The 13,959-nt window shown below is 36.3% G+C and overlaps 1 protein-coding gene across 1 annotated transcript; it reads left to right on the top strand.

The window, feature by feature from the left end:
* Positions 1 to 626: 626 nt before the first annotated feature.
* Positions 627 to 12,522, top strand: adad1 (adenosine deaminase domain containing 1 (testis-specific)). The gene is made up of 11 exons (XM_041271510.1): positions 627 to 790; positions 1,246 to 1,416; positions 2,383 to 2,550; positions 3,613 to 3,649; positions 4,202 to 4,389; positions 5,563 to 5,686; positions 7,255 to 7,425; positions 8,135 to 8,367; positions 10,533 to 10,767; positions 10,950 to 11,082; positions 11,600 to 12,522. The coding sequence occupies exons 1-11, from the start codon at positions 703 to 705 to the stop codon at positions 11,711 to 11,713; spliced, it is 1,662 nt and encodes a 553-aa protein (XP_041127444.1). The 5' UTR covers positions 627 to 702; the 3' UTR covers positions 11,714 to 12,522.
* Positions 12,523 to 13,959: the final 1,437 nt, after the last annotated feature.

The following is a 13,959-nucleotide window of genomic DNA, read 5'->3' as shown; positions in this document are numbered from 1 at the left end:
CAGCAGCTTAAAGGTTTGGGAAAAAAAAATTATAAAACAAAAAACAAAACAACTTAACAATAACAATAGGCTTCCCAGCCTTTGGGATAATATTAATAATAAACATTTTACAAAAACATGCTGGCCTTCTCAATGTAACTAATTCAGGTACGATATTTACCATTGTGATGTTTACCTGGCGTTATTAAACGCATTTGTTTTTCTTCGTAACACGTGTTGCATGCACATGCAATTGAAAACAATGGATATAAAAATAAACTATTAATATACATTATAAATAATAAAACGGTGGAACAGTAGAAGGCCAGCTGAGATTGTGCATAGTGCAACTGAAATACAGCTCTCCCTACGCTTACACTAGATGCAAGCGGCAACCTCCGCATGCGTTTAAATACTCCTCGATCACATTGGCTGTGGCTGCCTGAGCTTTGCATATAAATCTTTTTGTGAGCGTGAAATGACTGTCAAAAATGAGTTGTACTCGTATTGGAGATGCTTTTTACGAGTCTACACATTCATTTTTCAGGTACCCATTTATTTGATTTATTGTAAGTATTTCAGAAAGTTATTTCACTCCATAGTTTTGATTAATTGTATTTTTTGTATAGAGTCGCAATGGTGGACCGTGGTTCGTGTGTACGAGGTTCTAGGGGGCCCAGCTTTGCTCAGATTTTAAAGAAGAACACGTGTGTACCTCCTGGAATGCACATGCCTTTCCTGGCCCCGAACTTCTCTGTTAACCTTAACAACAATGCAGCTATGGGATCAAAAAAGGATGTTCTACCCAAATGTGAGAACTGTATTAGCGACATTCTGTTAAGTTTTTCTTTTAAAAATATTTTTAAAAAGGGTAACTTACAAGCAACCATACATTTTTTGTCACTGAAATTACAATACCATTTAAACCATGTGTTCTGTTTAGTACAGTGTTTACTTTTGTAGTTACATGTTTACTTAAGAAAACATTATGTACTACATCATTAATGTCAGAGTCTGGGAACCAGCCAATAGACTCCAACCAAACATATACACCAGGTTACATAAGTGTACCTAAAATCGGGATTATAAGCGAAAATTGGACAAACCAAATTTTGCACACTACAATCTTCCTTGCGTTAGTAAGGCAAAACCACAGTATGAAAAATTTATAGTATACAATATCAGAAACCATGGAAACTAGTGTTTTAGTGTAAAATTGAACATGATCGTGGGGCTCTGCAGTTTTTAATAACTTATTCTCAGCAGCTACTAAAATTGCTCAAAATGCACTGGTTAAAGAAGAAACAAGACAAAAGAACATCCCAGAAGAGCTTCTTGAAAAATACAGGAGAGGAGAAACGCATGCTGTATCGGCATTGTATGAGTTGGCCCAGTTACTGCAATTTCATCTTGAGTTCAAGGAAACGGTAACCACAGGTAAGCATGAGTGTTACAGAAGTGGGGATGTATTATTGAGGAAATTGCACACCACATGTGCAAAAAACATTTCAGCAAATCATCATGAAGTTGATTTTGTATATATTTTTTTAAATTGTAGGGTGTAGTTAATGGTATTTTGAGCCTGGGCCAGATTATGTAACCTGCCGAAGCAAAAAAATCGAAATGCTTTATTTAGCTGTCATGGGCAGGCAGTAGTGTCCTGTTTCTTGGCTTTGCCATTACACATCTGAGGTGATTAGCCCGTCTTAAAGAACTATCTGCATTTTGGTCAGATACAGGGAGTTTTGCTGTTTGACATATCCTGTCCGCCCTCAGTTGTGTTGAGGTGGTGCGGTTGTGCTCCTAAAACAGTAACCCTTTGCGGGCCTATGTTGGACCAGGTCCGACATTACAATTTTCCCTTTCCAGTCAGATGTTGGACCTTGTCCGACATCATCAAATAGACGTCAAGCACAGGTCTGTAGTTTTTTCTCCGGAAAAAGCAGAGAAAACCTTTCAATGGTTGAGTGAAACCGAAAGAAAGGGCGTATCTGAAAGCCCCATGTACCACAGAGATAAAATAGACATAAAGGAAATAGTTGCTTCTGCATCCAGCGCTCAAAGAATATAACGGACATTTGCAGAGCTTTTTGAGATGTTATAGTAATTTAAAATAATGACTTGGATCTATAAAGAGGTATGTGAAAAATTCATCGAACAAGGGTTGGGGCTTGGCTGGAGATACAGTACTGAGTGTCCTTTTGCGATTCAGTGCCTTTTAAACCTGTTTTACACTGAAAAAAAATTTTGGCGCATGTAAAATAAACAGCGCGTGTGAAAATAAATTGGACCTGACGCGCCTGACAAGCGCTGAATAAATGGACCGCTAAGGGTTAAATACAAATAATGGCTTATGGTCAAGCTGAAAGCTCAACAAAGGTAGTGTTTATAATTTGTCAACAGGTAATATCCAAGGACTCTACTTTGCATTCTGCGCTGTAATTGATGGTGTTGAGTACAAGACAGGAATGGGACAGAATAAAAAGGAAGCGAAGGCCAGTGCTGCAAGGTTTGCTCTTGATGAGTTCCTGCAGTCTCTTGACAAAAAGCCAAAGCTCCTTGAATCATCAGGTTAGTTTAAGAATTGGAAATATATATATATATATATATATATATATATATATATATATATATATATATATATATATACACACACACACACACACACACATATATATATATATATATATAATGTTTATAATACAGTTTGTGTGTGTGTGTAATATATATATATATATATATATATATATATATATATATATGTGTGTGTGTGTGTATATATATATATATATATATATATATATATATATATATATATATATATTTGAGAGTGGGTTAAAGTTGGTGACCACTAGGATTCAGTACTTGAACTTAAATTCAAGTCATTGTAAAAAAAGAAAAAAGCATTATTTTTTACTCTTTTGTTCATGCTACGTGTAATGTACTAAAATGGGTTTGTGTACCTACATGCATCCAAGTATCTGCATTGGCATAAAAACCAACATTCAAGTTCAGGTATTTAAGCATCCCCATAAAAACGTGTAAAAGTTTGCAAACCTGCAGCTTTGTCTCGCCTGCTAATAACTGCATGAGGCCGTACACCTTGAGGTACTGTCTTAATGTTTGATACACATCAGTGTGTTGTTAAAATGAACCTTTCCACTTCCAGATTGATTTAAACTGGCCATATCAATGGTACAGATAACACACTTTGACCTAGTGCCTTTGTACTGTAGTTGGACACATTTGTATTCAGTAATAATATACCATTAATTTTGTGTAGTGCCTTTCATTAAGAGATCCCTTAGCACTCCATGATTCTCTCAGTAAACTTCCATTACAGGTGATGTCCAGAAAAACATTTTCATAGCCACATTTCAACATCTGATTGATACAGATCATTTTCAGATTATTTCATCATTACAGACCATTTGATCTGATATAACATACCAGTTTGATTATGCCACTGGGTTGCTTTGTTATTGTTCACAAAAACACACATTTCTAGTTTAATTTTAAAATCTAGTAGATGAGCACACAGTCATTTATTTAAAAGCTTCAGTTTCTTTTTGCGCGTCTGACGATTTCTGGGGAGTTGTATTGCAACCCTTTTTCTTTTTGCACTTACAGCAGGCCCTCCTCCACTGCCTTTGAAACCCAAGGAGAGTCTGTGCCATGAACCTTTACATGCAAAATTTAGTTATGGTAAGTACAGCAGTATTTAAAATTCCTATCAAGAAGTCTGCGAAGGTGAAAGTTGCAAGAAGCCACTGTAAAATGACCAGCTGCAGAGATACCAGGAGATGGAGCCATTGTAACCAGTGCTCCAGATAAGCTGTGTACTGGGTTTTTCAGGCATTCAGAAAATATTAATTACGCATGATATTTAAATTGAATGTGTAAAGAATACACAGAGCAGTTTTGGTGTACAGCTTAAGTTGGCATGTTATCAAGCTTCTTGTACATCATTGATTCCTGTTGTCTAGTTGGTCCAATTGTGAATATACTTCATGCAGCAGCTAGAGAAATGATGGGCCACTTGTAGCCTGCCTGGGAATTGCTAGAAACACATGACCAACATTTTACGCACCCAAAATCACTGAATTGGAAAGTAAATTGCTCAATGACCCAGAACCTTCTCTGGAGCGCTGATTGTAACAATAGCTTTTTAACCTGTGACACCAATAGAAATACTGTTTGTGTATAAAAAAGGACACTTTAGTCAGCAACAGAGCTTGCAGGGCAAGGGGTGCTATTCATTGAATTGTTTTAATTTGATTTTAGAAAGAAAAAACCCAATGTACGAAAAGATTCTACTAGCTGTGAAGCAGGTGCTCAACAAGCTGATTGACAAGCACCCAGAGTTTCGAAGCTGTGGGAGTACTGTGGCAGCTTTTGTGATTGAAACTTGTGAGTATGAGGAGGGGTTGTAAAACGAGCTCTGGTAGTGCAAGAATGGACTGATTTATAAAGTAAGCTACTTTAGCAACACATAACAGCAAGGTAATAATTAGTAAGTTGCCTAAAAGTTCCTTATATAGTCAACATTATAGATGGTAAACTTGGGGGGGGGGGGGGGGGGGTGTGTGCATTGTGTTTGGGGCACTGTGTGTGTCACGGATGGCTGGGTGGTGACGTCATAGAGCAGGAAGTATAGACAGAACTGCAAGTGAAGTGCTGGTTGTGTATTTATTAAATAACTCAACAGAAACAAAGACACAAAACAAGGCACGTAGGAGTTTAGAGGGATGGGGATTTAATCAGTAATAAAACACAATACAGTACATTTACACAAACATGGGCAGGCGCATCCTGGCACAGTGTGAGACAAGTGATGGTTTAATGCATTTGGACTTGAGTATAAAAAAGGCAAATGTTTGAATTGATCAATTCTGTGAGTAAAATAAGAAATCTCTAGGTTTAATGTATTCTGTGGAAATTTTGTGCTGCACAGTTGCTTTGTCTTTATGTTGCCCCTTTCACTTACACCTTTGAATTCTGACTATATTAATGATACAGACCTAATGCTTTGGCATAGGGTCTGCATATTTGGTACACACTTGTATTCTGGTGTCCAGTTAATTAACCATTTCAGTGTGATATTGTTTTTTAACCTCTGGATATGTTAATAATTTAACCTTTCACATTCCATGTTACTTTGTGTTTACAAACTATTTGATTTTTTTGATAGATAGATTATGCAACCAGGGGTGCTTTGTTTTTGTTCACAAAATCTCACATTTCTAGATTTTTAATTTTCATTTTCAACTAGTAAGTAATTGATTGTGTTTGACTGAGGTAGGTAGGTCTGTTTTCACACTTGGTTTCTTACATGAAACCCACAACCTTTTTTTTTTTTCTGTAGCCCCAAACTTTTAGGTGGTCTTGTAAAATTGCAGGGGTTGTATAATTTGCCTAAAAGGTTTATTTTCAAGAAGTGGGGCTATTTAATGTGGTTTACACTGTTTCTTTTGAAAACAGACTAAGGAACAGGTGTTTTATCTTTAACTGTTAAACTTGTACGCACGTGTGCGTGTGTGTATATAATATATATTTTAAATAAAAAAATTAATTTTTATCCAGCAACAGAATGTGAAGTTGTGGCCATAGGAACGGGGGACTTTAACACAAGTGAGTGTGTTCCTGCTAATGGCAGGACCCTGCATGACTCGCATGCTGTTGTTTCTGCAAGACGCTCCCTGCTACGGTACGTAGTTCAGCCACAACTGTTTGCTAAAGGTTGCAGGTACTCCTCTATGTTCATGTTCATTAACCTTAAATACATTTTGACCACTTTTACTGTCTTTAAATCGCTGTGAAATATATAGCGTATACCCTGTGATCGTTCACGGAGTATTGTACTGTACAAAACAGTTTCAACATGCTTTACAGTGATAACACTAATAATGAAAATTGGTCCTCACCCACAAAGTGGTCAAACAGTCATTGGTATGCAAATAGGGGCAAAACGTTTTGTATTAGAAGATGAAGAAAAAACTAAACATTTTCAAATTTGTTTATTAACGCTCTGTATTAATCTGCATGTTAACCAAATAAAATATTTGTTTTGCACCCTTATCAGTGGTGTACCCCCCAAACAATCTGATTCTTTTGAAAGTTATCTGGGCAGTAGCGACATGACTGTTTCAAAAATTGTTCAGATATTTTAGGAACTGTATTTATCAAAGGTAAATGATTGGAAACCTTGTGCCCTATTCACAAAGCATGGAGTTAGTTAAACAGTTGTTTAACATGCATTTGGATTAGTTCCAACCTGTCTATGGAGAAATGGTTCAAGAGAAATGTTTGCTTTTGTTTTCATCTAGAGGGTGCCAATACATAAACATTTCTTAAATACATTTTTAAAACTGCTATTCAAACCTCTATTTATTAATTATTTGGCAGGCAGACGCCTTTATCCAAGGTGACTTGCAGGTGTTACACGGCAGTAAACAGTTACAATGCAAGTTTAATATTTAAGTATAGTGTAGTTTACAGTAAGTGCAAATAATACTACTAAAATACAATATGAACTGGGATGCAGCAAGGTAAATTTACAAGTTATATCTATAATGTTGTAATAGTGCATTAGCTGAGGCTCTGGTAATGTGGTACATAGGTCAGGCAAGTCCGGTGCATAATAGGAGCAGGAGAGCAGTCAGTTTTCATTTAGACATGTGCACAAGTGTATTCTATGATTACCTTGGTCTGTTTTCGATTGAGGGTATCGTGCAAGAAAAGTTAACCCTTTTATGACAAAATGTACCCTGCCATATTTGCTATAACAATGATAGTATTTTCCATGTGTACAAATATTAGGCTCCAGTTATAATTGTTGAATTATTTATTTATTTATCTATTTTTTTTAAGTATAGCAAATTCATTTAAATTTCCATCAATATATGCCTTTAGACAAGTTTTTCACTGTGTGCTGGAGGTGCTGATCAAAGGAGTGCATTTCAAATTGAGTACCTCAGTAACCATGGCAGATATACATACATCACAACATTTTACATGAAGGTTTCAGTGTATATGTTTGGTGCAATGGGATGGCCTCGTCACAGCTTCTAAAGACATTAATACCTGATAAGAACATAGCAAGTGGCAGTTTCAGGAAGCACAGCCGGTTGGTTTCAGAAGGCGAAAGCTAGTGAAACATGGATTACAATGAGTGAAGAGGTATGAGTATACTGGAAGTATTTAAGTTGACATATTGTTTACTGCCTTAAATTTATATAGTATGTCATGTATGTGTGTTTTTTTTATTATTTATAGGTTTCTCTACAGGCAACTTTTACTGTTTTACAGTAAAAACCCTACAATGGTAGAAAAGTCCATATTTGTTCCAGACCAGACAACAAAACTGCTCATCCTGAAAACAAACGTTACCATTCATTTGTACATGAATCAACTGCCAAAAGGAGCCGCTCAGATTCAGCCACAGTTGTGAGTATTGCAAGTGGCTTTTGCCACCTGTAGTAGTCTCATGTTAATGTCAGTCAGAATGTCCTTTCTCTAACAGCAGTTCTGTAAGGTTTTCTGTCATTGTGCCAGGGATAGGCTTCGTCTGGGTCTGCCAAGATTTCTCCATTTTACTACACAGAATCAAAGTCTAATGCACAATTTGACCAACATAACACATTTACAGATAGGACAGATACGCAGCTTTGTTCAAGTATACCACAGCAGCCTACTTATTTAATAATATAATTTAACACTAACAAGTTGTTGCTTTTTATTTATTTATTTTTTAACTTTTACTACTGTTGCTTAATTCTAACCGGAGTAACAAACTTTTAAGTTTAACAAAAAATAAGGACTGAAATAAAAACTAGATGTGTGTATTACTGAAATTGTCTTAAGTATTTATCAGCAGATAATCAATAAATCCATTCAGCTTTTCTTGTTTTGAAATCAAACAGATTCATGTTTTTATTTTATTTTTTTATTTATTATGCCATGATTTTTCATGTGATACAGAGAATCATGCCTTAATATTTCTTGATTGTTGTATAATTACGAATATACAATACAGCAAAACAAGGTGAACTGAGTGGTGTTTTGGGAAAGAAAGACAAAACTAAACTTTGTTGCATTTTGTTGCACAGATTTAGATATGCTAAATTGAATGATTATTAATTATTTTATCTTCCAGACGCCTAAACCCACACTCCATTTCTGCATACGAGGTTAGCCACCAGATGGGGCTTCATGTGACTGTTGATGGCAAGGTCTTCTCTGCATTCTCATGCCAGTTTAACCAGGTTGCCTCCAAAGTAGTGAGCATGTCGGCCAGTGACAAACTTATGCAATGGGAAGTGCTTGGCTTCCAAGGAGCCCTCTTAAGCCATTACATAGAGCCCATTTACATTAGCAGTATTTTAATGGGTAAGTAGTAGAAGCTTGTCAGCAGTCAAATCTACGTGTTCTGTTTACTCAAAGTAGTACATGGCTAAGTTAATATGCTGTGTGTAGTGTGTCTCATACTTAGGGATTCTGATTATCAGTTTTAACGATTTAGAAAATGATAAAACATCCCCTATACAAAAAGAAATCGGTATATCGCCAATAAAACTGAAAAAAACTGGAACTGGTTACTCAATTCATGCTGACTTCACCCCTTTCCCTTTTAAAAAATTAAGTACTTTTCCCAGTGCAGCTAGGCAGTGTCCCTCCTTCCTAACTTGTATCTATCATTTATTCTTTATGAATACTGTAAACCTACCCTAACTAGTGACTGGCAGCAGATTCCTACACTTATATTGGAGAGTCCGCTTGTGAGGTTTAAAACGAGATTACAATTAGGAATGGAGGCTTGTTTGTGGGTTTTAAAGCTGTATTAGTTAAGATACAGAGGATTTAAAACAATTGTAAATTGTGGCGAAATGTAAAAAAAGTCTGTAAAAACCCCAGAAGAATGTGCCTGTGACCATAAGGATTTCATTGTGGAAGGCAGCAAAGGAAAAAAGATACAGTTTAAATACTGTCGATTTACTATACATATTTTGATAGAAAAACCACCCAAGCATTTTGGAAAGTAACTGAAAACAGTAATTTCATACAGTATATAAAAAGAAAAGCCAGATTTTACATAACTCAAATGGCTAAAAATAAGCACCGGAAAATGAAATTAATAAAGAGAGGCCCTATGTGTACTATGTCATCTTTTGCTATTCTGCCAGTTTAAACTGTGTAAAATGTAACATGTCTATTATTAAAGAGGGCCCACAACCATTGAATCCATGTAAATAAACGTTCTATTTGCAATCACCTCCTTTTGTTGTATAATACTATATACTGTTAGCACAGGTATTTGGAATGTACAATAGGTCTGATGTAAATTACATGGTATGTAAATGCAAGCTGTAACTGTAAAATCACATTACTAAAATCTGAAAAAAAAAAACAGAGCAAACATTTAATAGTTGCCTAGCAGAATAAGATTGTAGTTGTGCACTGGGATTCAGGTTAGAAATGCACTGTTTTACAAATGTGTACTAGGCTTGGAGCATTTTTGTACAAAAGTAGCAGGGTATTTTTAGAAACGTGTTCACCAAAATGTTGTAATTTTTAAAAACGTATCCACATTGAGACAGCACATAGAAATAGTTTGGAAGCTGTGACAGGCGACACTGGTTGGCTGATAAACTAGTATTTTTGTTTCTTTGACCAAGGCCACAATGTGAAGTGCTACCATCACATACCACAAAACAAACGTGAAAGTAACGATTTTCACGAATGTTGTCATCCCAAGTATTCGGATAATATATACTATAGTTTGCCTCCCCCTTCCTTGTTGAGCATTCATGTTACTACACCATGTACAGAAACATGTGCATTTCCATATATAATTAGAATGACATCTTTCAGGACCTGCAACACAAGGAGTACAAGCAAAGCCCTAATTATTTTTGTCTGACCTTTCACATAGGAATAACGAACAACGTTTTGCTTTGAACTTGATACTAAACTATGAAATCCTTTTGTAAAATAATAATAATAATCATCTTATTTTGTTCTTCAGTAGTCACTCTTTGTCTATCCATGGTCATTGCCATTTTAGCAGAAGCTATGACGGTGAGTTATTGGAAATACTGGACTTGCGTTTGTGCCGTCTTTGGTAGTTATGTTTGGTGCTAATTTAAATTTGTTTCCGGAGCTCACAGCTGGTCTTGGGAATCTCTCCATGACTGAACTAAAGCCTACACTGAAACCCCACCACACTTACCACTATATGAATAGCGTGGATGCGCTCTAGTGATAGTAGGGAGCAAATGTTTTGAGAGTTTTTTGGCGTTTTTTTTGCAAAAATATTGAAAATTCCACAGGAGCGCAAATTCCATTATTTATTTATTTCTGCAATCGCGCAATCCTGGAGGGACTGACAATGATAATCATGTCAAATGAGCTCCCTTTTTTTCTCTCAATTTACTGCATTAGGTAAGTCATACGTATTTGGTTATAGAAACGATTGATTGAAATATGTTAATATAGTGATAGGAATCCCATAATGATGGGCCACTTGAGTTTTTTCTTGTTTGTGTTTTTTATAGGGGATGCTAACTGCAGTGATGTAAGGGGACTAGAAATAGCTGTAAAACAGCGAGTCGATGGGATTACTTCTAGGTTGCCCATGTACTACTGTGTCTACAGACCTCATATTAATCTGGTGTCCTCAGCCCACCCCATAGAAATGAGTCTGGCACAAAAAACACTGAGTATGAACTGGAGTCAGGGAGACATTTCCTTGGAAATCGTTGATGGTTTGACTGGAAAAACAGTTGAAAGGTAAACATTTTTAGTTTTGAAACACTTCTACAATATCTGTTTGTATAATCAAGTTGTAAGCTGAGTTTCTGCTGCATTATTTGCGTCATGCCTGCTTACAAATAACAAAAAAAGTTATACTGCTAAACCACGTTATACCTGTTGCTGTTGAAAATGTTCCCTTGCCTTTTCTTCCACTTCAGTTCCCCATTTAAAACTGGTACAGCAATGGCAAGTCGCCTCTGCAAAGCTGCAATGCTTAGTCGTTTCAATTTGGTTGCCAAAGAAGCGAACAGACAAGAACTTCTTGAAGCTGTTACTTATCATGAAGCAAAGGTAACTGCATTTTACTTTTTATTTTTTATTTGCATTATTGTATTTATTACACTGGAGGCAGGGGGATATGTACTTGCTGTAATGTCACCACAACAGTGCTTTAAACGTATAACCCTGACATGTTCATTCATCTGTTGCAGTTATAATAAATGAATCATAATTTTTGTTAAAATAAAGGCAATTCGTTTTTGCATAAGCGTATTAAGTGGAAGAACAGTGTTCCAAACCATTGATGGATATACAGAGTTGTGCATATTAAAGCATGTGTAAAAAGGCACTCGTTGACAGAGGTATTATCGATAATGTACAGTATGTCTTACTAAACAGGGTCCTAGCACATTTACCAGGGGTCTGATTTTTTCAAACTCTCAGCATTTTAATAATATACCTATACAAGGGAAGTTCAGAAAGCCAGGACTGGTTGCAGGGCTAGTGAGTTGCAAGCCTTACTTAAATATGAACATTGTGTATCGTTGCAGGGATATTTTCTTAATACGACTTTGTTTGTTTGTTTTAGATGATGGCGAAACCTTACCAAGAAGCCAAAAACGTGCTGCGGTCCTATGTAATGCAGCATGGTTTTGGTACTTGGATTGCGAAATCTCCTGTCAATGAACATTTTTGTATGTGATTTGCACATAAACGTAGAAGTCAGGGTTTGGAGGAAATATAAAGATAACCTGTTAAGACTAATACAAAACCATTTCATAGATTATTTGGCACGCAGGTAAATAAAGTCAGGACTTCTATTTTTGGATCCTAGACCAGTCTGTTCATACTTCATTCTCTATTTGTGTAACTATAAGGCGTTCCTGATTTGCCAGAAAGAAGAAAGAAAATGTTAAAACTACTTGAATAATGACTTCAAATGACTTTCATACTTTTTTTCTCCTTGTTCATAAGTTTTGGGAAAAACTAATGGTGGTTTTTTGAAAAAAAAAAAATGACCTGGTTTGGGTGTTTCAGATAATTTCTTTTTGTTTTTCATGTCCTTAGTTTGAAGCGGTTTACATAGTATTCTGGAATACAGAATAATTATCTGGAACATACTACCTTATTTTCAGGGACAATTGAAGAATCTTCAGTGTCAGGCTGCAGTTCCACATCCCTAGGTATCAGTGTTTACTATGTAGGACGCTTAAATGTCGGTTGTTTAGAGTACACTATTTTGGCAAATGTGTCTGTGGTATTAATAGTGATACAACTCAAGCTTTCAAAGATTGCATTGCATTTTCTGCAGTGCATCAAACCAGATGCTGGGAAATGCTTTCTAAATATGGGTTGTGGTTTTTATAGCATTAGTATAGTCATTAAGAGTAACACAGACATCGATGTAGGTGTACTCTCTTTGAAGGACTGTTGGAAGTGGATGGAGAATTTGCTTACAAGGGATGGTAAAAATTTAAACCTGAACCATTTTCATTTAACAGATTTTCAGTTTTAGCTTCAGAATGTATTACCCAGTTAATGTAAAATGTGTCATTGTTTTCAGTTTAAAGTTACATTATTAAAAAAAAAAAAAAACTGGCATGGAAGATTGGGCTCTATTTTTTTTTTTTTCTCCACAGTTACCACAGGTAGTGGGCACTTGAAAGGGAGGTGGTAGATACTGATGAAATGGACTGAAGTGCATTCATTTGTTCCCAAAATTGCCACTGCCTGCTGTATTCTGCACAAACTCTTGAACAACAACAAAATAATGAGGTGTTCAAGAATCGGGGTCTGTCTGTGAGACAGAAGGGGAAGGTTACAGTCTCACGAGAAAGTGGCACTGCCTTTCACAAGAAGCCCAAAACAAGCGCAAGTGGGTGTTTACGCAAATTACAACCTGCAGCTGAAAAACAAGCCCAATTCTGCTTATTATAAGCGGACTTGTAACTGTGAAGGTTACCTCAGTCACCAGTTTCAATTGGACAGCAGTGATCTGAGGAGGCTCGTGCTGTCAGAGATTCTCTCCTTTTTAAGTTGTTGGATTTACAGTTGTGTTAAATATTACATTAAATATTTATTAAATAAAACACAATCTGTTCATTTGCAATTTTTATTTGGTCACTTCTGAGAGGGCATCAACAACTTGTTGGATATTGTGCTGTTTTGGGGGATCGAGCTGGCTCATGACATCCAGTTCAACTATATTTATTAACATGGAGGGGAGACACACGTTGTCTTTGAACATAGCTGGGATCAAAAAAAGGACGAGAGTTAATCCAGTTACATTTAAGCAGCTCACTTGCTCTTTGCGTTTTAACTTTAACCTAGTTTTTACAGCAAGGGTATTGTCAAACAGCTGCTTTTAATACTATAACAAGGGCATAATGCAGTTCATGGTAAGCAGTTTTATACAGAGCTGTAAACCCACAGTAGATCTACAACATGACAGTCCAGACACAGCAAAAAACAAAAAAAGCCACCCGCATTATCATTAAGGTGAACTACACCACTGCTAACCATAAAATTGCCCATCATCCACTACTTTCTGCCATCTTTGGAATCCACAGTAACAAGTGACCTGCTCCCGTGCAATATTTTATAGTTATGGATAAATAGGCTCATTAGCATTTACACGTGAAATGCCGGTTTCCATGCAAAACTGGTCTTGGATTTTCCCTCTGTCGTCATTTACACAAGTAAATGAGATTTACCCTATCCCTCTCTTTGGCTGTTTTTTTGGGCCACAAACCTCATTTACCTGTAATTCTTACAAACGTGCACGTGCATCGCCATTTCACATGTAAATTGACCCGCATGGAAACTCTTATGTAGTCTGTTTAGTTGATATGTATGGTGGCATAGCTAAATACTACTGCTTAAACAGTTATAGTTCTGACATGTTACACTATGCAACATAATTTTTGTTCCTGGGTAGTAAGTGTTATT

This window comes from Polyodon spathula, chromosome 2 (genome assembly GCF_017654505.1).
Source record: "Polyodon spathula isolate WHYD16114869_AA chromosome 2, ASM1765450v1, whole genome shotgun sequence".
Lineage (NCBI taxonomy): Eukaryota > Metazoa > Chordata > Actinopteri > Acipenseriformes > Polyodontidae > Polyodon > Polyodon spathula.
The sequence above is the reverse complement of the archived record's forward strand: the minus strand, read 5'-3'. Positions and strand labels throughout refer to the sequence as shown.

Bases quoted from the DNA above. Each gene is read 5' to 3' on its own strand.
- adad1 (XM_041271510.1), top strand. From the start codon at position 703: ATGCACATGCCTTTCCTGGCCCCGAACTTCTCTGTTAACCTTAACAAC. The intron at 1,417-2,382 runs GTAAGCATGAGT...ATTTGTCAACAG, and splicing joins CAAGGAAACGGTAACCACAG to GTAATATCCAAGGACTCTAC. The intron at 8,368-10,532 runs GTAAGTAGTAGA...TGTTTTTTATAG, and splicing joins CATTAGCAGTATTTTAATGG to GGGATGCTAACTGCAGTGAT.